At 37.7% G+C, this 22,200-nt stretch overlaps 1 protein-coding gene across 1 annotated transcript in view; it reads right to left on the reverse strand.

Annotated features, from left to right (window-relative positions):
- Bnc2 (basonuclin zinc finger protein 2) overlaps positions 1 to 22,200 on the reverse strand; it is a 402,451-nt gene that overhangs the window by 283,246 nt on the left and 97,005 nt on the right. Inside the window, exon 2 of the mRNA XM_077797863.1 lies at positions 4,997 to 5,122. Coding sequence (XP_077653989.1) covers positions 4,997 to 5,122 — 126 coding nt within the window. The remainder of the gene's footprint in view (positions 1 to 4,996; positions 5,123 to 22,200) is intronic.

Genomic DNA, 22,200 nt, shown 5'->3' on the forward strand with positions numbered 1-22,200 from the left:
AAAAAAAAAAAAAAAAACATTTTCAGAGGAGTTTAATAAAATCCAATTTACAGATTGCTGCAATTAAACATTTTTTTTTCTGTAACTTTTGAACGGGCACCTTATCAAGCATTTTGTAAGTCATGTTTGTTTTTTAGTAATCTGTTAAAAAGTCAAGACATATATATTCTAAACCGTACTATAGATTCTAATAGTAATTAAAAGTTGTAATTACGGGAAATTTTTATTTTTTAAAACCTTTTTGCATGTAACTAACTACACACTGTGCATGTACCTTCAATGAGATCCAATTAGTTCCAAAGAATTTGCATTTCAGTTAGTGTGGGATAACAAGACTATAGGGAGGCAGGATGCAATCCCACCAGCAGAGTAAGACAGTGTGTTCTTTCTTGTTAGCTCTGTAAGCAGTAATTCCCACAACTGACTGTTTAAAATGTTACTGATCTTTTCAATATTTGGGTACTGAGGTGGGTTTTAGACCTTTTCTTCCATCTTCTAAAAATGAATAAATAAAACAAATATATAAATAAATAAATCACATGTTGATGCAAAAACCAGCCACCATATGAAAAAAAGCAAGTGAAAAGATCTTGCTTTGCATAAATATTTGTGGGGTGCATTTTGTTCTGTTTTGGTTTTAAGGGGAGGAACCGTGCATACTTTCTATTTTGTTCCTTAAAAGTCCCTTGCTTTCTTAAATTAAGTTCTATAACTGGGAGCAGAAAAACTTCACTGAGACTGTTCTTTGTAAATACATATGGTTTTGTGATAAAGGCACACATGCACTACACTGAGAAAGTACTCAAGGAATTTTTTTTCTAGCTATGTTTCCAACAATGTAAATCCGGAGCAAATATAAAATAAATGTATAGTTTGTGTACACAATTTAAGAAGCATCTCCAGGACTTCTGCTGGTTAAGGACAATACCTGTAATTCCCTGGGTTCAGTTCAGCAGCTGTTAACAGATTCTGTAATCTGTAATGACAGTAAACTGGCCTTTGCTCTTCCTTTTATTCACTATTCATTTTCAAGGCTTGGTTAAGTACAGAGCTGGGTTAAAGATCAGTGGTTTTTCATGTGACACACGCTGGTATTCATCTAATGGCTTGTCAAGACAAAACTGTCCCTGTTCTTGCCAAAATAATAAAAATGACGCTCCACATCACATGACAATCAGCACTTCCTTATGGCAAACAACTCAAGCTTTTGTAATTCACTTATTTTATAGGAAAAAATGTGAACTTCCCTTCTGTATGTGGAATTAGGTTGCCATTCTGAAAGGAAATTTTAATTATGTTTTCCCCTCTCTCAACTCTAGAGCAATATGTAAACTAGTTTCTAATCAAACTAGATTTTGCCATATAAAAATAATGCTGAAGCTCAAATTTGTAATGCATTAAGGTATATAACTTAATATATGCAAATTATGCAGAAGCAGCAGGCTGGACTCAGTCACAGAGGTGGGGCAACCAATTGAGGAAATGTCATTTTTCTTGAGAACAAAGTATGGGACTTGCTTTGCAACATCTGTTGGGCTGTGTGAAATGTTAACAGATGTCTTAAGTGGAAAAAAAAAAGAGAAAGAATTAATAAAGGAAACCTCCTCTGAACAGATAATCCACCCAAATTTCCATATTCCTGAGGAAAAAAGTTGACAGCAGCCTTTTTCCCTTGTGAAACCTGCCATCCCTGTTTTATTGTATTAAGTTTCATTTTCTATGTGAAGTTAAAGGGAAAATTTTTTTGACTCACTATAAAGAGAGAAAAAGTAAAACTAACAATAATTCAAATTCAGGTGTTCCCTTTGTGAATAATTAGATCATAATCTAAGTTGCTTTTTTCCCCTTGACTTACAGATGTAATTTGATGAGAGGAGAGTAAAACATTGATCCTTCTTTAAAACACACATATATACGCAGAGATGAACTATTATCCCACTATTCTGAAAGTTTTATGAAAAGTGAAGAAAGTGAGATTTAAAAGTAGCTCTTATAAGTTCTGATATGAACCATCCTTTTTACTCATGAAGGTACTCAGCTGCAAAATTAACTCACCTAACATTTACACCTAAATCTTGGCTTTCCAACTGGCTCCTAATTTTTTTCCATTACCATCCTTGTAAGGGATGAAACACTGTCTTTAATAGCCAAGTGTTCCTGAGTAGTAACATCTGATGGTTGTGAAAACTTTTGGAGTACTAGCTGGATTTAAACTTTAAGGAACCTGGAAAAATTAACTTGCTTATTTAACAATTCTCCTTAGTGTTTCAATTTATTATATGACCTAGCCAAATCTGAATGTAGCAGCCCTTAATTCAGATTTAAAACATGACACAGGCATGCCAATTACTGAACCTAATTTAGTGTCTACGTAGGAATAAATTCAACTTTGCACCTATATTCTTTTATAAGTCTTCCTCTTTAGAGATATCAAATCTATTGCTTATTCTTATAAAAACTTAGGACATGTATTTGGGTTAATAGCTTATGGATTAACTAATTCAAAATGCACTTAAGGATGTCTGAGAATTCAAATGAGGGAAGAAAACATAATGCTGTCATCTTCAACAGTCTCAATCACTGTCCCTTATCCCCTGTGAAAGTATGTGTTAGAATTGTACATGTTACTTCCTATTTACAACAACACGTTTGCCAGGTTGCTCTCGCGGCCTGGGCTGGGCATTTCAACATATAAAGCCTCAGCCAGAACAGCCTGAAGATTTCAGGGGACAAGATCATGGTTCAAGTTATAAATAAGATGTACAGACATGCCTTCAGTTTTTGGTTAGTTTTCTGCCAAAGTATTGTGGATCTCAAATCCTCTGGTGTTTACTCACAGGAACACCACATCAGAGCACAGAACAAAAATAACTGCTCTGCCAAAAAAAAAAAAAAAAAAAAGTCACCTACACTGAGGTTTGGAAAAGTTAAGCACTAATAACATCATTATGTGACCAAGAGAGGAACACAGGCCTCCTAACGTAAGACTTGAATAAGACACAGGTTTAAATCACTTTAAAAAGTAGCATGCACATCCCCCATGAGGGAATAGTACCTAAAAGCTTTACCCTTCTACAGCTAAAGGGAGAAACCGCTCGGGTTGACACTTGTCTCTGTACCAATTGGAACAATCAATGTGATGCAGCATCTGCTGACAGCCACATCAGGGGCTTGGTTTCACAGAAATACAGAAAGGAAATATCCAAATGCCATAATCCTTTGATAATGAAAAGATCTGGGAAGGGTGTGGTAGATAAGGTAGTTGACAAAATGTTAGGATCCTTAGAATCCGGGTTCAGGTACAAAAGCATCTAAGGTCAGCCTGAATCTCCAGTCTACAAAAGATCAAACATTTTTACCTTACCTGTTTTGGTTTAAAAACAGAAGAGTGACTTTAATCTTTTCTCACATGAAAGCAGTGACAGTGACTTCTTTCTATCATAACTTATAGTCAACAGTTCATAATAAAATCTTCTACACAAAAAGAATCAGTGATGTTTTTCCTCAAATGAAGATGAAAAAATAGGCTAGGGCAGGGGAGATGCAGATGCATGGTCATTCTTTCATATGACCATGGACATTGCACGACTATAAAAATAATATTAATTTTTTAATTTACTTCCTTGTAAAAAGACTGTGGAGTGAGAAATTTGAGTCCTAGTTTAAAAAAAAATCATAGAAATAAATTACTGTCAAAAAGGAAGATTGAGATTCACAGACAACTAAGAAAATGATGTTGTAGGGCAGGGCTCAATACCTTATGAAATTATTTGAAAAATAACATTGCCTTTAGAATTACTACCGACCAAATCAATACTATAGATAATACTCCTTTATGTGCAATTCACAAACCTAAAAAATAGTGACATCCTAAGTTTCATCATAAAACCAAAGATTATTTTATATACATATATATTTAAATGAAAAGTGTTGAAACAAAGCACATTTGAATGATCTTGGATATTGTTTTCAAAATTAAGAAAGCCAGAAGATGTCAGAAACCTACTAACAGCAAGTTAAAAATAGGAAGAATTAACAAGTAACTTTTTTTTTCTTTTTTTTGGTACCTGGGATTGAACCCACGGTACCTTATTACTGAGTTACATTCCCAGCCTTTTTATTTGGGGCAGGGTCTCACTAAGTTGCTGAGGCTGGTCTTGAACTTGCAAATCTCCTGCCTCAGCTTCCCAGGTTGCTGGGATTACAGGTGTGTGGCACCACACCCAGTTTAACAGGTGACTTAAAGGTCTGAGTAATGATTAGCTACTCAGATCTCAGGTAGGTAATTACCTACCAATGGCTGGGGAAGGGTATAAGGAGAGCTTTTGAGGTAACACTGCTTATCTCCGTCTAGTTAGTGGTTCTGGGTACATTAACCTTGTAAAAATTCATCAGTCTGGGGCTGGGGATGTAGCTCAGTGGTAGAGTGCTTGCCTCACATGCGTGAGGCCTGGGTTTGGTCCCCAGCACCACGTAAAAATAAATTAAAAAAAGAATAATAAAGATATTGTGTCCATCTATAACTAAAAAAATACTTTTTTAAAAAATCATCAGTCTGTATACTTTCAATTGGTACACTTTTCTGCATGTAACATTATTTCAGTTCTAAAAGTTTACTACTACTTTCAGTGGTACTACTACTAGAAATAGTGATAACAGTAAACTATCCCTAGAACTACATGGGAGGAAAAAAAAGGAAAGATAATGGAAAATATAAATAAGGAAGGGTGGAGAAGTGAAGAGAGAGATGAAGGCAGGTACTTTATCACAATCAAAATAATTCAAATAACGGCCACTAAATCTACTGCTTGCAACAATTTCTTCGGAGGCAAAAAGCGTTAGGAAACAAGCAAATATCTGAGTTTCACAGCATGAGGATGAGTGTGAAAGACAGCAGAAGAGTGGGAGAAAGAATGATTAGGTGAGAGAAACCTTAGCTAGGCCATGAAAGCATGTGAGCACATCCAAGTGACTTAAATGGAAAAGAGCAACGTACCTCAAGTTGAGATGCATCAACCCCACAACATGGGACCTTGAAATGTGCTTGCCAGTCTTGTTCACTAAGCCTGCCCTCTGACTTGTAATTAAGACGATTTGGAGGTGGGGTGGGCACAAAGCGTGCCTGTTGAGAGATTGGAAAAGGAAATTACATGTAAGTAATACAAGCACTGAGTACAACAAGACAGACTTTATTTTTAAAAACAGCAATTACAATATACCCCTCTGATCACCCAAACACCTTTTTTAAAGAGTTAATAGTTTCTAAGGCATACAACAGTCAACAGTTGTATAAATAAACCCTGGAAAGAATAAAAGTAACAAAGCAGGAATAACTGAATAATTTGCTGACTGGTGATGAATATACTTTGGTCCTAACTAGCTCAATCTCTTTATCTCTTGCCCCCTATCTCTGATCCCAGCCCCTAGCTGTGCTGGGGATGGAAACCCAGGACCTAATGCATGGTAGGCAAGTGCCCTACCACTAAGCTTTACCCCCAGCCCACTAAATTTCTTCTTTTTTTTGGGGGGGTCAGTGCTCTGCTCACAAGAAGTTTACAATTTAGGCCGGGTACAGTGGTACATTCCTATAATCCCAGCAGCTCCAGAGTCTGAGGAAGGAGATCACAAGTTCAAAGCCAGCCCAGCAAAATCGAGGTGCTAAGCAACTCAGTGAGACCCTGTCTCTAAATAAAATACAAAATAGGGTAGGGGATATGGCTTAGTGGTAGAGTGACCCTGAGTTCAATTCCCAGTACCCAAAATAAAACAAAAAAGAAGTTTCAGTTTAGTACAGAAACCATGCACAAAAATCACCATATATTAAAACCAGAATATGGTAAGACAAACCATAGTGGGATTCTATTTGAGAAGAAGATTCCTTCAATCCAGTATGGTAAAAGAAAGTTTCTAAGAACAGACATGGCCTTTGCTCTGAGAAATGAAGAACTTGTAATATTTCTACGTAAGTGATCCAATTTGACTAGAACATAAGGTAGGGAGTGTGTAGAGCAAAAATGAATCAAAGATGGAGGGCCAATAGACGTTACTATAATAGTAAAAGTCCACTATGAAGAATAGCTGTTTTCCCAGTGACTGGGGAAGCTAAGGCAGGAAGATCACATGTCAGAGACCAGCCTCAGAAACTTAGCAAGGCCCTAAGCAACTTAGCAAGCTCCTGCCTCACAATAAAAATAAATAGAGCTGGGGTTGTAGCTCAGTGGTCAAGCACTTGCCTAGCATATGTGAGGCACTGGTTCGATCCTCAGCACCACATAAAAATAAATAAATAAAGGTACTGTGTTCATCTACAATTAAAACTAAAAATAAATAAATAAATAGGGCTGGGGATGTGGCTCAGCGGATAAGTGTCCCTGGGTTCAATTCCAGGTAACAAAAATGAATAAATAAATAAAATTTAAAAAGTTTGCCATTTATCCCATTATCCATGGACCATCAAAACTGGAAGATTCTAGAAGTTCATCTGGCAATAGTACATTGGCCAAAGCTAAAATGTGAAAAGAAAGATATGAAGAGATGAACTAGGAAGCTATTATAATAAACTGGGCAAATGACTACAGGAAATAGGGCTGGGGGGAGAGATCAAGATAAAAGAAACTGTGAAGACAAAACCAAAGGGACAAGAATGACTGACAGGTTGGGGATAACGAATGAGAAGAGTCAATGAAGACACGAGTGCTCTGATAGTATGAGCAAAGGAAAATTGAAGCACTGTCAATAGAAATGAGGATAAACTAGCTTGTGGTAATATATACCAAGCTCAATTTGGGGTACCAGCAGACCCTGCAGATGTCTAGGCAACTAGAAATGTTTAGACAACAGACTAATACTGGAGTCATCAGATCTGAGAACCATCTATATAAACATGACATAAATGGTAAAGAATATGGCCAATGGTTAGCATCTTGGGGGACACCTTTGGGGAGCAGACAGAAGGAACAGTGTTAACAGGAGCATCAGGATTATCTAATGTTCTAAATGGCAAGGATGACAGAGTTTCAGGAGGTAGGATGGTCACGAGTTTTAAATGTTTCAATAAACAATACTATATTTAGGGTGTTATAAAATCAAGTGTAGCAATACAACAGTAGGAGAGAAACAAACTGGTAAGGATCAACACCAAATTCAGAACAATGCTTGAGGAACAGGAGAAAAGAACTAGATGGGGGCTTAGCAGTGGCTGGCATAATATAATTTGAATGGTAACACAGAACCCTTCAGATGGGTCTGTATATTATAGTTCTTAACTTTGGGAAAATGGGTGTTCAATTTAGCATTCCCAATACGTAGTAGGTGGCTGAAATATTTTATAACTATATTTTGTGTTGTAAGAGTTTTCCAATAGGTGAGAGAGAGAATGGAAGGCATATAGAATCCATGTTCCACAGAGTTAAGAAATAAATAGGCAATTTATAAAGTAAACATGAAATAATTCTTTGGGAAAAAAATTTGCAAGTGAAGTAAGAGAAAGGTAGTCTGAAACATTAGCAGGGCCTTGGAGAAGTTGTAATAATGAGTTGTCAGTTTTTTTTTTTTTTCTCACTACAAGAAGAAAAAAAAACTATATGATAGGCAAAGGGGTCAAATCCAGGGGAGAAAAGGATATTAAAGATCTAAGCCAGAGGGGAAATGATACAAAAGGGTCCTAGGAGAGAATGTGGTCAAGAACACAAATGAAACCAGTGTGGCTGTGCAAGCTGGTGATCCCAGCAGGTTGGGCGGCTAGGGCAGAAGAACTGTAAACTCAAGGGTATCCTGGGCACAGTGAGATCCCTTCTCAAAAAATAAATATAGAAAATTTTAAGGTAGAGGTTTAAAAAAAAAAAGAACACAAGTGAAAACATGTCCCTTTAGGAAGAAAAATATATATTTTTTTCCCTCAGAAATCAAAGGTAAGAGAAGAAAAAAATAATAAAAAAAATATATACATATACCTATATATATATTAAAAAGCTCTCATCTTATGAAGTCACTTTAACCATATATTTTCCCTACTAAATTGTACACTTGTTAAAAGGGACAGAATTTATCCATCTTTGGTCATCCAGGGCTAAACCGACACTTAAGATGTACTCAATAAATGATAACTATACAAAAGAAATAATCACCCCAGAAAAAGAAAAGATGAAGTTACCCATTAAAAGAGGCACGACAGGAAGAAATCAAGGACTACTAAGAAAAGAGAAAAGATGCCAGGTTCAGTAGCACATGCCTGTAATCCCAGCAGCTGGGGAAGCTGAGACGGGAGGATCGCGAGTTCAAAGCCAGCCTCAGCAAAAGTGAGGCACTAAGGAACTCAGTGAGACTCTGTGTCTAAATAAAATACAAAATAGGGATGGGGATGTGGCTCAGTGGTTGAGTAACTCTGAATTCAATCTTTGTCCCCCCCCTCCTCTCCCCCGCCCACCCCAAAAAAAAGAATGGAGAAAAGGTTTGGAGAGGATAAAATGAAATTCAGAATCAATGAGAAATGTTAAATAAAAGAAATGATAGAAAGCAGAAAGGATTCAGCCTTGGTTTCCAAACAAGCGTGTCAAGTCACAAGCAAGAGCCTGTGTCTGAGACAGTATGATTCAGACTTCCCAGTTTGGGCACTGGCAAGGAGTTCTTACATGCAAAGAGAAAAACGCATTGCTCCAAAACATACATCCTAATGGGCAACAGCACATCGTAAACCATTACAATAGGTATTACACAGCGCACCCATGGCAAGTAGTTCTCATAAAGAAAATTAAGACACGACATTGATTTTGGATGAAATTATTTCATCTTTATTTAGGCATACCCAAATTCTAAGTGTTTACTATGCAGTTTTTTCAATGTCTGTGAACTTATTATTGGCTAGGGAAATTCCCCAAAGCAAACGAAGATCAAGATACTTTATGCTATGTTACATATATGATTTCAATGAAGGACCAGGAGATGTGGAAGAATATCAACTCACTAACAAGATAAAGCTGAGAAGAGTTGAGTTGCTCTCCTTATTGATTCCAACCCCCAAGACTGTAACTATGGTCCAGAGTCACACCAACTCTCAAAGGCTGCATTAATAGAACTCAGCACTTTTAGTCCAGAACACCTCTAGAGAATAGGGAAATGATGGGGGTCCATCACCTGGCCAACATCAGCAGCCCCCATAGAGTCACCGCAGGGGATGTAGGACAAAGACATTCATCTGCTGCACTGGCGGCCACTATAGTGTGACTTCCTAACAGAGTCCCTTCTGTGAGGACCACTGTCTAAGTGACCTGACACAAAGCTTTATAAAGCAGCATTAATACTGCGGGCCAAAATGAGATTGATCTTTGAGCTTCGTGGTCTCCTGTTGTCAACAGTGCATTATAAAACCAATACTAAATACTTTATAAACAGGTCTCCCTACAGTGTATTAGAAAAACGGTGCATATTTCATGCCCCATAGTTAGGTAGCCACATATCCATCAGACTAATAAATTATTTATTGGGTACTCAGAAGTGCAATAAGAGTCAATAAACTAACTTCTGGATACTTATAAGCTACTATTTCACTGGAAATTATACCTGAATGATAAAACTATCTCACAAACTGGATGGGGGATGGGAAATCCCAGCTCTCTCAAGTACAGTGTTACAAGGAAGCACAGGGCTCATGAATGAGAAGGGAGAAAAATCTCTATCCCCTGTAAAGAGTCTTGGTTATTAAACTTACAGAGAAAGCACCACCCAACCCCATGCTCGCTTTCCTTTCTCCCGTGTATAGATTTCTTTGGTTCTACTATCCTTGGAGACAGATCAAGGATATAAAAACTGGTGGAAACATTTCTAACACACCCTGACTCAAGCCAGATGACAACTACTACTAATGGTTTGCACTTGACATCTCCAGAGAAACTACACAATGGCTTGAGTGTTCAAGCTTTCTGCTACATGCACAGTATGGATTTGGAGCTTATGAATCTAAGGTTTAAAGGCTCACTTTTTTTTCCTTCTATTTTTGGTTAAAGCTCTCAAGCCTGTAGACACCCTGTGATACAGTCCCTAGTGCCCGGTCTAACATGATCAGGCATCTCATTCCTGGTTCCACCCTTCTGAAAGAGGACCTTCTGTTCTGGAATGGATTCCAGCCCATCAAGAAAGCATTTCTTCAGCTGGGAGTTATTTCACAAACTATCAGAGGCGTGGACCTTTGTGTAGTATTGTGGGTGCCATGGTTTCACATGCTGGCCACATTAATACTGGAGAGCAAGCATCTGTAACCCACAGCTGTGTGTGCTCCAGCCCCAAAGCACCCGCAAGGCTGATGCCAATGCAAACCACTCTTCCCATCCCACGTTGGAACCACACTGGTTTTCTTCAGGAGCCAGGGGCTGAGATACAGTTCTGAAAATGAAGGTTTTGGGTTCTTTCCCTCCACATGATGGGTATAGAATGTTGAGGAGAATACTGCCACAGGGACTGCTCTTTCCTTCTCCCCCATCCCTCACCAAGTGGATAAACCATGAAGAGTTTATAGTGTCAAAGGGTGTTTGAAAGCCCCTCAGGGGAATGACCAAAATGGATAAATATATAGGTTTTTTTTTCCCACAGTGTTCGTTTTTCTTCCCATTGTCTTATACTTTTATCCCATATGGTAGAGTTAAGGTTGAAAATATTGTATGTGGGTAGAAAAAAGAGAAATAAAGGAAAAATATGGGAGAGACTTGATTTCACATTACTTCTTCAAAAAAGACCTCCCCAAATCCTAGAAATCATGAAAGCTGATGTTAAAAACATGAAATGAGACTAGTTACTTTGTATTATTTTTGCTACTACAACCACTACTGCTGAGATGATTATTCATATTAATGAGTTTGGTATGTAGACAAACTATAAAAGACGCAGTCTCTGACCTCAAGTACTTATCTCTGTCTTTTGGGATTTACTCCTCCTGCTAGATTTACTTTTATTCTTCATACCCTTGCCCAGAGGAAGTGATCATCACTCAGGACTTGGACCATTTCCATGGGTGGGGTTTAAATATGGCAACAAGAAGAAAGAGAACTTTTGCCCTTGGACATGAAGTTGGCCCCAAAGCTCAGGATGTCTAGTTTGTGACAAAAAGAAATACAAACTCCCTGTGAAAATTTTACACTGGTCTCTCTGAGCTCTATCAGGAAAAAAAATAAAATAAAAAATTCTTACAAAGTGTGAAAGTACATAGTATTCTAGTACCTAATCACATCAAGCACATATAAGCACAAACCATGACCTGCTACACTAAAAAGCTTATGTGAGACAATAGTCTCTACCCACCCCTTATAATCAGTTATTATATATTGCATATGTGCTTAGAACATGTGTAGAACAGATATATCCGGGGAGTCAATGGTGCCCAGTAGTTAAATGCCAAATTTAAATGAGAGTATTTGGGTTTCCCTATCTGTAGAGACATTTACCATTTTGTGGGAGCTCAGCAAAATTGTTACACAGCTAAAACTGTTCATCCCTAGAATAGAAAATGATAGTATTAGTTCACATAATTGCTCAATTAAATGTTTTTCCACAAAAAGGGACAGGTATATAGCTCAGTTGTATAGTGCTTACCTAGCATATGCAAAATCCTTGGTGTGAGTGTGTGTGTGTGTGTGTGTGTGTGTGTGTGAGAGAGAGAGAGAGAGAGAGAGAGAGAGAGAGAGAGAGAGACAATGAGAAAGAGAGAGAGAAAGAGAGATCTCAAACTAGATCCCTGCAAGCAAAGTTTGGCCTCACATACATTTTGTATGAATGGGCATGTGTGTTTAATTAATAACCAACATGAAAAATTCAAGAAATTTTAAGTTAAAATATGATTATCAGCTGACGGGGTGGGAGGTTGTAGGGAGTGGCAAAAGGTAAGATGTCAAGGAACTGTAGATAAGGCAACAAAATCTGTGTTCCTTCCTGATAGCAATGGGTGTGGGGGAGTGGAAGCTGCTCTCCATAGCATGCGATCTCGGCTGAGCAGTCTCCACTACTCCCCAGTGTATTATCTCCCACCTGTTTCCCTCAATTCATTATTTGTCCAGCCACTATAACCATCTGAGTTTGTGACATCTGGCCTGTAAGTCACTCCATATTAATCTAGCATATATGGAGAATTCATTCACACATAAATGAAGGTCATATTTAAATAAAATGTCAAGTACCAAGAATATTTTCTATTGCCTTGGCTACAATTACAGACATGGGCTTTGTCATAGCTATTTCAGTAACAATAGTTCTCAACTATATTTATTTTTAACCAATGGAGACTTTGTTTTAAAAGATGTTAATATTGAATATACAGTACAAGAGTCATAGTGTCTGGCCCCCTTGACCTCGGTAGCATGAGACATCTACATAGAATTATAAGGCTGTACAAAAAAAAAAATTGTTTTTTAAGGAAACCGATCTAATCTGATTGCTTGATCATACAAGGAAACTGAGGCAAGATCACAAATTGAGCTGGTGACAGAGCCTGAACCATTTTTCAGGGCCTTGGTTTCCCAAACTACTTTTACACTGGAGTTCACAGTGGTGGTCCCAGGGGTTGAGAATCAAGTAGAATTCCAGAGTTGCCCTTATTGACATATGAGAACAGGCTGCTAAATTTTCACGTAGATTATAAGCAAGGAGACTTCACCCTGGTAACTTGAAATGAGCCATGTTGGGAATACTTACCAAGAACAGTCAGCAAATGCTACAAATCAGAGTTCCTGTGTAGAAGACCAGGAACCAGTTGTTCAGTTTTTAAAAGCACCATCACACTGAATGAAATTTTGACATATGGCTAAGTTAGGCATCTTTTCGTGGTCATATCATCAAGTATGTGTCCTTGTACTCCCTTCTAGAGCTCTCAAAGCCAAGCCATAGTCTTTAAGAGTTACAGAACAAAATAAATCTATGTATAAGTTTGGAATCCTTACTCTGTGTAAAGCATTGTTATAAGTTTTATAAGATGCAGTTACAGTAAAACCACCATATCCAGACCTCTTTGAAATTAATAATTCTGGATAGACAGAGTCTAGGGGATGGTACCTTACATTTAATGAACACCTGCTATGTGCAAGGTACTGGGCAAAGCATAAAGTATTTTTTTCATTTGTTCTTTACATGTCCTATGAGAGAGGTATTATTATTCTCATCTTACCAATAAGGAAACTGAAGCTAGGAGAATTAAGTCTCTTTACCAAAGACTTATATTAGTGTCAAAATGGGAATTTAAGACCAAGCTGGTCTTATTTCAAAATATGTGTTCATCCCAATATCCTGCACTGCCTCTCTTGGTTTCTATGATATCAGACAAGAATTTCTCTTAAAAGTGTTGTATGTTATCTTATGTCTTTAAATAGAATATCTTTCAGGACAAAAAAAAAAAGGTTTTTTTTTAAATACCAATTGATATGGAGTTATACCTTCATGGTTTACGGAGGCAGCAAAGAAAATCTGACAATGCACTTTATTTTAAATTCACCAACATACCATTTTATTCTTCCACAGTTAGTTGTAATCACTCATTGTACAGCCAATGTCTGCCTTCCCCCCACGTCTACAAAATGTTGCTATTTTACTATGAGTCTTTCCAAAGTAATATTAAGTAGACATTAAGAAGAGTGAGAAAAAAGTTAATACTAATAAGAAACACCTCCAAGCAAATCGTAAGTTAATGGCAAGATGCAGAACAGTAACCTAGTATATGACCATTTATATTCAAGAGAGTGAAAGAGTGGGAGAAAGAAGATGAGAAAAGAGAAAATAAAAACTAGGAAGGAAGTTGTAAGATCCTTGTACGTTTTTGGCTAGGTCACTTATAGAAATACCTTCTGGTACACAGAAATCTACTCTGAGAAGGCATGGGAAATTTGTTTTCTCTAAGCTTCAGTATCCCCACCCCCCACCCCCGCTTTTTTTTTTTTTTTTTACTTTTTACAATGTGTACATATTAGCAATTAACAAAATTAAAAATGAAGGTAGTCTAATGAGGGCCCTAACAACCAAACAGAATTTTAGAGTTCATCGAACTAAGCAAAATGGGAAGCTGGTATCTAAGCGTGGAAGCTTTCTTTCATGTCTCCAGCACGCTCAAAGCACTTATCTTTGCCTAGTTCTCAACTATGCTCATATTAGCATGGTGTGAGATTAAAGTGGGGTCCTCTAACTGTGCCTGATTTACAGTATAGTTGGAGAGACTATAAACACAAGTTAAAACTAAAGATGCGGGCTGGGGATGTGGCTCAAGCGGTAGCGCGCTCGCCTGGCATGCGTGCGGCCCGGGTTCGATCCTCAGCACCACATACCAACAAAGATGTTGTGTCCGCCGAGAACTAAAAAATAAATATTAAAAATTCTCTCTCTCTCTCTCTCTCTCTCCTCTCTCACTCTCTCTTAAAAAAAAAAAAAAACTAAAGATGCAAATAACTGCTTACTTTTTCTTACTAAAGAAGTGCCACAAGTCAATATGCATTGCTACCTAACACTATTTCAAGGACCATAAATAATTTGCTCACAAGAGGGCTATAAGTTGAGTTTTGTGTGCTAAAGAGAATATCAAAAGGCAAGAGAAGAGAACATTCCAAATGGGCAGGGAAGCATGAATAAAAATAAGTGTAAGGAAGCACGGTTCCTTGGATAGAGAAAGGATATTAATCGGTAAGAGATTAGAAAGAGAATATATAAGCAAACTGGAGAGTCCTTGAAATTTGGACTTCTTAGTTTCTGAACAGAAAGGTAAAATTGGAAGTTCTGTTTCAACAGTTAGGAACAGTGTACAGTGTTTATCAGAAAAGAGAAACATCTGAAGCAGAAATATTCAATTAGGGGATTTGTTTTTATCCAAATGTTCACTTAGAATTTAAGCTCCAAGAGCAAGGGAGTTTGGTGGGTTTGTATCTGTCCGTCCACAAGTAAACATCTGACACTACTGTAGGCACTAATAGAAAAGGGACAGCCCATCACTGAACCCAGGACCAAACTAACAGTAAGAAAAAAATTTTGTTGTGTTTTTTCAAAGAATCTGTAAGAACTGATGCCTATGGTTGAAGGAAAAAAATAAATATCAATACATGTATATATACAGTTAGAATATTTCTAGCAGGAAAATACTTTCTGAAATTAAAAAAAAATCATCCAACACTAAAAATATGCTCTATCCTCTATTCTTTACCATATACTCCTGACAGGTTCCCATCCAACAATATATGGCTCACCACTCACCTCTAGGTTGACCCTGTCATTTCACTCAGTACCCACCGCTCTTGCCTGGCATTATAAAGACATTATGCATAGTCTACAGGTTTGACAAGGGATCATCTGTCCATGTCAGATGGGAATGGGCGTCTCTCCAGAATGCCTGGCATACTCCATCAGTAAATGTAAATCTTGCTCTCAAACAAGCTCTAGAATCTGCTGGATTTCTGCAATTGAATGTCCCTCTCATATAGATCCCAAACTCAATCTCTTTGAATTCAGTCGTAACATTCTTGCCATAATTGTTGCCTGTCCCATTTCACCATTTTCATTAATGAACAGATAATCTTCCTACTCATCGAGGCTTAAAAGCAAATTCATCTATTTCACCTCCATATTCTTACCGTGTTTGGCATGGTGCCTAAATTTGGTTAACTTAATGAACACCAGATGAATAAATGAATGATAACAGTAACTCAGGAGCGTCCAGGCTAGGAAGATAAATTCAGGGCGTGCGTCCCTTGACTGTTCCTTCAGCAGTGCTGGCAGGCATTCCTAACTGAGCACAGAATTTTTTTTTCTTCTGGGCCACCTCAGCCTCTCAAAGCATTCATCGCCAGTCAGTAAAAATTCATCCACAAAATAAAACGTATTTGTTATCCCTGAACTATGTCTTTTTTTTTTTTGAGTTCCAAGTTATTGTCATTTAAAGTTTTCCTAGGTTGAGGCCAAAAGAAAAAAGGCATTAAAGTCCAAATTAAGCCTAGAACACAAAAATGTACTTCTCTCCTATTGTGCTCAGACTTGATAAAGACATCAAGCATACTGTGAGTACCTGAATACTAGATGAAAAAAATGTAAAGTGAAGAGTTCAATTTCCACTGTCTCTTTAGGACACAAGTACTAAATTCTCTCAAGGAAAACAAGGTGCCTTATCTAAGAGACAGCAATGAAATCCCTCCATCCTGGTCATCTCAGAATCCATCTCTGTTCACTTTCAAGATACCCCCTCCTTCCCAATTTCTCTTACACTACAGATTTATTTTTCTCAAACAAAAATTGAGTAAATATCAGCAGACAAAGTGTAGGCTAAGGCAGGAAGATCATAAGATCAAAGGCCAACGTAGGCAATTTTGCAAGACCCTGTCTCAAAATAAAAAATACAAAGATCTGGAGGCATATCTCAGTGGTAGAGTGTCCCTGGGTTCAGTCCCCTAGTACTGCAACAAATAATAATAAATAATAAATAGCAAACACTGTGGAGAATCATAAAAGAAGCTTTAACAGTTTCTTTTTTTAATATTTACTTCTTAATTTTAGGTGGACACAATATCTTTATTTTTTATGTGGCGCTGAGAATCGAACCCAGTGCCTCACATATGCTAGACGAGTGCACTACCACTTGAGCCACATCCCAAGCCCCAACAGTTTCTTTAGAAAAATTAGATCAAGCCAGGTTCAGTGGTGCATTCCTATAATCCCAGCTACTAAGGAGGCTGAGGAAAGAGAATGGAAAGTTCAAGGCCAGCCTGGGCAGTCTAGTGAGACCCTGTATCAAAATAAAGTTTTTATAAAGAGCTGAGGATGGAGCACCTGAAACCTCAGCCTCGACGTTTTGATAATCCTTATCATATTAAAACAACTGTTTTTCAGGATAGTAGTAAGTCAAAAGAAATGGCTCATGCTGTTGCACACAAAATAACCAGCTGACTGAAGCTGTGAATAACAGTTTAATCTTAGAATTAAAATTCTCATGTAGTCTTGGAGAACAAGTCATTTTTACAAATGACTTGGCAATCACACATTTCAAAGACAGCCTCTTAAATTGCCAGATTAAAAAAAAAATGCAAGTTACCCAGAAACCTGGGTACTTCTTTTCTAGATGCTACCCCTCTCTGAATGAGCACACACCTGTAAACAAACAGTCTCAACAATCATTTTAAAGAGAAAAGACATAGAATAATTTGCCATCTTTATATAAAACAAAGAAATCGCAGGAGGAGTGTGAGCTGGCAAGTCAGCCAAAGCGAAATGCATTCCACATGGTTAGCAGCTAGCAAGCTGAAGAAGGCAAGAAAATCTGACACTTAGGGCTTCAAAAACGATCACAGCTACTAGGCTCTACTCTCCGTTTTGACTCTGGATGCACACTGTAATAGTGACTAAAACTTATGGAACTGCACAAAGCCTAATGTCAAGAATGTTTCCATGTCCCTTAATATCATGCAAACATCCCAGGTCAAATATAACATGACACTAATAGTCTGGAAGCAAAGTGGATGACCAGAACTGTGTACTTTATTTTAACAGATCTAATAGATTCCTCTTTGCAGTGGTTGTGGGAAAAGACATGGCCTAGTTTGAACATTAACAATGGTTGTTAAGGTAAAGCTTAATCCCAAATGTGTTAGCATAAAACTACCCACTTCAAAAAGATTTTAGAGTATATTTTATTAAATCCTGAAATGCATGTCCTGGTAAATTTCTATATAAATTTGATTTACAAATTCCACTGAAAATGTGCCACAGCTGGCAGAATAAATTACTACAATAAATCATTATTAAATAACTGTAAATCTTTAAAATGACATAATGCCTAACTAAAAAAAGTATGCAGAAGTGAACATTTGGTAGAAGAAAAGCACTCCTCACACAGGAAAACAAATTACAAAACTTACCATGCCAACACTACAATATGATTCAATGACTAAACAGGGAAATAAAATTCACATAAACAGTACTTAAATCTACAGTGGAGTTGTGTTCACTATTGCATCAAAACAAACCACATGGCAAAGGGTAAAGAGACAGGCTTTTGACATTAATGATCACACTGACAACGGGTTAGTCTTATGCATAGGGCTGCAACCAATACTTTGCTAGACAATAAAAACATATTTCAGATATCAATCACCAAGACCAGTTAGCCCTTCCTTCAATGCTTCATAAATATTCTTCTAAAATAATCTCTTTCTCTACCTCTACCCTCTCCTCTGTATAGAACTCCATCTGACTTCAAAATAAACTTTTTAAAAAAAAAAAAAAAACATAAGTTACATTCTTTTTGATAGGGAGCAGATGGGTAGCTATAGCAATCCATTACTTTAGATATCACTTGATGTGAATCACTCCAAACACCCCTGCCTTATTTAGCTCTCCCTAGCCTCCATTTGTCAAAGTACAGACACTTGGTACTCATGTCGCAACCAACAGGGCTCGTGGCTCCAGCAAGCAAGATGAGATCCAGCAAAGCGACAGGCCCCAGAGTGCCTGCTTACAGCATGTGATTGCTGCTCCTGCCTCTCGGGAAGGGTAAATTATTAACTGACACTTTCACAACAGAAGAAGGGTCTAAGATAAACCCATTAAAACTGTTAGTCTACCGAATATTTCACACTGCCAGTGGGTAAAATCTCTGCCCAGCTCATCACTGCCTATTCTTGTTTGTATTTATACTTCAGTTCACAGTCACTAGTCTTCATAAAATGAAAAGACGTCCCTGAATGCCACCACTAGCCATTTTTCTATTTGCCAAACTCTGGTCAGCAAAAGTGTCTCTTAGTAAGAACCACTGTCTCTTCCAACCCATGCAGGATTCACTAGTATAGGAGGCTGATTCAAGAAAGTTGCCCTCACCCAACAGGCGAGCAAACTAAGCTGTCCAAAACACTAAAGGGCAAAGATGACCTTATGTTAGTCTACCTCACAATATTTTTATGAATACAAATGGGACGGTCTTTTCCCCCCATATTTCATTTTCCAATTTGTTGTAAGAGCAAAAAGCCACCTTTTAAAAATGCAGCAGCTGCATCACTAAGATTATGGACAACTGCATTGCATTACCCAAGAGGCACAATTTAGGGCCCCATGGTCAGGTATTTCTTCCCAACAAGATATTTCCCCCATTGCCTCCACTTCCAGTCCTTGGAAAGCCATTCCTTGAGTACTGCCCACTCTCTTGGGATAGCAAAGCAGCTGCATTATGGCCTCAAAACCTGACACATTGCACACCAAATAAATAAGCCAGTGAAAGGACACCTAACTCTGCAAAGGCGAATAAACATCTAAATGAAAATATTTCCGAATAAGCAAAATTTCAAAGAGAGAGAGCAAGACAGCCTGAGACAACACACTTCAGAAGAAGAGGGTCAGATACAGCATCAGTGCAGGGAAACAGGAGGAAACCAATTAGAATGTGCAATTCCATGAACAAGAAGAAGAGCTCAAGGGGAGACGCCACCTAAGCACAAATACTTACTAAAACGTGGCATCTAGGTTACAAGAGTAGAATGACCTAAATTTCTAGCTACATTACTCAGAAATCATAATCAAAGATGAGAATGTTAGCCACTGCTAGATCATGAGCTCAATACCAACCACTTAGGGTAAACTTATTTGAGTTAACTCTGATCAGACAACAAAAAACAAGACCTCTCCCTTCTTCTCTTACCCACCTTCTCTCTCTCTAAACAACCCAGTCTATTCTGAGGCTTCAATTCCCAAATGTCTGTTGATGAGCACTGAACCCCCCTCTTCAGCCTCTATTGCTCTTCTAAGCAACTCATGCATTCCTGTCATCTCCAAAGCAATGTCTAATAGCAACTTCAAACATGACAACTCCTCAAATGTGTCCTCCAAACAGCCCACCTTGGAAAATGACACCATCCTCCATTAAGGGCTTAGAAAATGAATTCCCCATTTATATATAAAAGACTATTTTATCCTTCCTCACTTTTCTTATGAGTGTTTCCTTGGAGACATAGTGAGTCTGAGTCCTTACTTTAACCTTTGGAACAGAGATAAATCTCTACAGGGATTAAGCCCAGTCTCCAGTTTTTACCATGTAGAGATATCTTCAAGGTCATATATGGAAATCAATTCAGATATGTGAAAATGAACCTCTGAGTTTAGTTCAAGCGTCTCTCATATGAGGTAAGGAAGATCATCACAGGGAGCAGCCCTTTGTCTCTGGAGATGAGAAGCTAATGTACTTTATTTATCCCGCTTATCTGTATAAACTGTAGGGGATTTTGTAACCAACTCTTCAGCCATTTTTGAGGTATCTTTCATACACATAAAAACTTTCAGTACCTACTCAATAAATTGTGTTCTGTTGTTCTCCTCTATGTAGATAAAAGTGCATCTCTTTATTGGCAAGGTCATTTTATTTCCCCCAACAATCTTTCCTGGCCCCTTTGGTACCCCACATTCAGTCAATCTCCAAACCTTTCAAGTCTATCTCCTAAATATCTCTGGATCTATCGATTCTCCATTCCTTTGGATATCACTGTGGTATAAACTAACATTTTTTGACACCTGAAACAACATCCTATTTCAACTTCTTGCATTCATTCACTTTTTCTCCCTTCTAACTTATTCTCCAAACTACAGTTGATTTTCCAAAATCCTTGAAGAGGACCCTACGATATTTGATCTCTGCCAATCTAATCAGCTTCATCTCCTGACTCCTCTCCCAGTGATCATATATTTCTCTTTGCTCGAGTCATTCACCTTGTTTTAACGCCCCCCCGCCGCCGCCCCTTCCTGAACCACCTCTTGTCTTCGGAGATTGTTTCTTCACCTGAACTAGATGAGTTTGTTACCTATTTCTACAGTACCCTGCACTACTTTCCAGAGACTGGGCTTAATCTCCCCTATAGGTTAGTAAACACCACAATGGCCAAGCTCTTTGATCCTATCTTCTGAGTGTCTACTACAGATTTAATAAATACAAATGAGCTGAACACAGTGGCATACATGTGTAATCCCAATGACTCCAGAAGTGAGGTAGGAGGATTTTAAGTTTGAGGGCAGTCTCAGCAAGTTAGCAAGGCCATAAGCAATTTAGTGAGACCTGCCTCAAAATAAAAAATTAAAAGGGACTGGGGATGTAGCTCAGTGGGAAAGCACCCCTGGTTCAATCACCAGTATCTAAATAAATAAATACTTCTGATTGTATATCCCAATGTATGAGCCAGTACAAGAATCAACTTAAAAGCTGATTAAAATTATGTGGATTTACCTGTTTTATTGTATGCATTTAATGCAATCTTACTTAGGCATTTTCCTATATGGTATAACATTTTGAATCTTGTCACTTTGCACCTAACAAAATAGAAAACCATGATCTAAAGGACTCAAATTGCCCATCATGGCTGGTTCTGGCTACAGATTAACTCAGTTATGCCCCAAGTTTGAGTCCAATAAGCCCTTATGAAACTCTTTGACAAATGTAAAACATAAAAGAATAAAAAATGTAAGAAATAACCACTAAAAGCCAGGAGATGCTTCTTCAGACTTGACAACAAACAGTTATGTTTGCACATCTCCACAAGCCCCTTTCTCAAAAATGCATCATTAACAACAGCTAGTGCAAATGTTGACTATGAAATTTTATTCATTTTTTTCAACGATAATTGAATGCCTGCTACATTCCAAACACATGGTAGTAATGGGATGTTTGATTTTTTAAAAATTACAATTGCAAGGCTACAATTCATTGTTATTTGAGTGCAAAATTAACATACAAATCCATATGAGAAGTCTTATAAATTACTAAGTATTTCTATATAACCAAAAAGCTTTTGTTCTTTATAGTATTTAAAGTTCAATAATAATTTTACTCAACAAATTACAAACACAATGTAAGGTGTACTAGTTTTCTATGGCCACCATAACAAATTATCACTAGTCTAATGGCTTAAACAAATACAAACTTATTAGCTTACAGTTCAATTAGTCGGAAGTGTGACATGGGTCTCACTGGGCTAAAATCAAGATGTCAGTAGAGCTGCAATCTTTTCAAAAGGTGCTGAAGGAAAATTTATTTCCTTGCCTTTTTCAACTTCCATAAGTCATCTACATTCCTTGGCTTGTGGCCCCCTTGCTCCATCTTCAAACCCAAAAACACTGTCTCTCTCTGACCATTCTTCCCTGAATACATCTATCTCTCCCCATACCTGGGAAGGGATCTCAGCTCTTAATAATTCATGTAATTAGAATGGATCCACTCAGATAAAC

Source organism: Urocitellus parryii, chromosome 4 (genome assembly GCF_045843805.1).
Source record: "Urocitellus parryii isolate mUroPar1 chromosome 4, mUroPar1.hap1, whole genome shotgun sequence".
In the NCBI taxonomy this organism is placed as follows: Eukaryota; Metazoa; Chordata; class Mammalia; order Rodentia; family Sciuridae; genus Urocitellus; species Urocitellus parryii.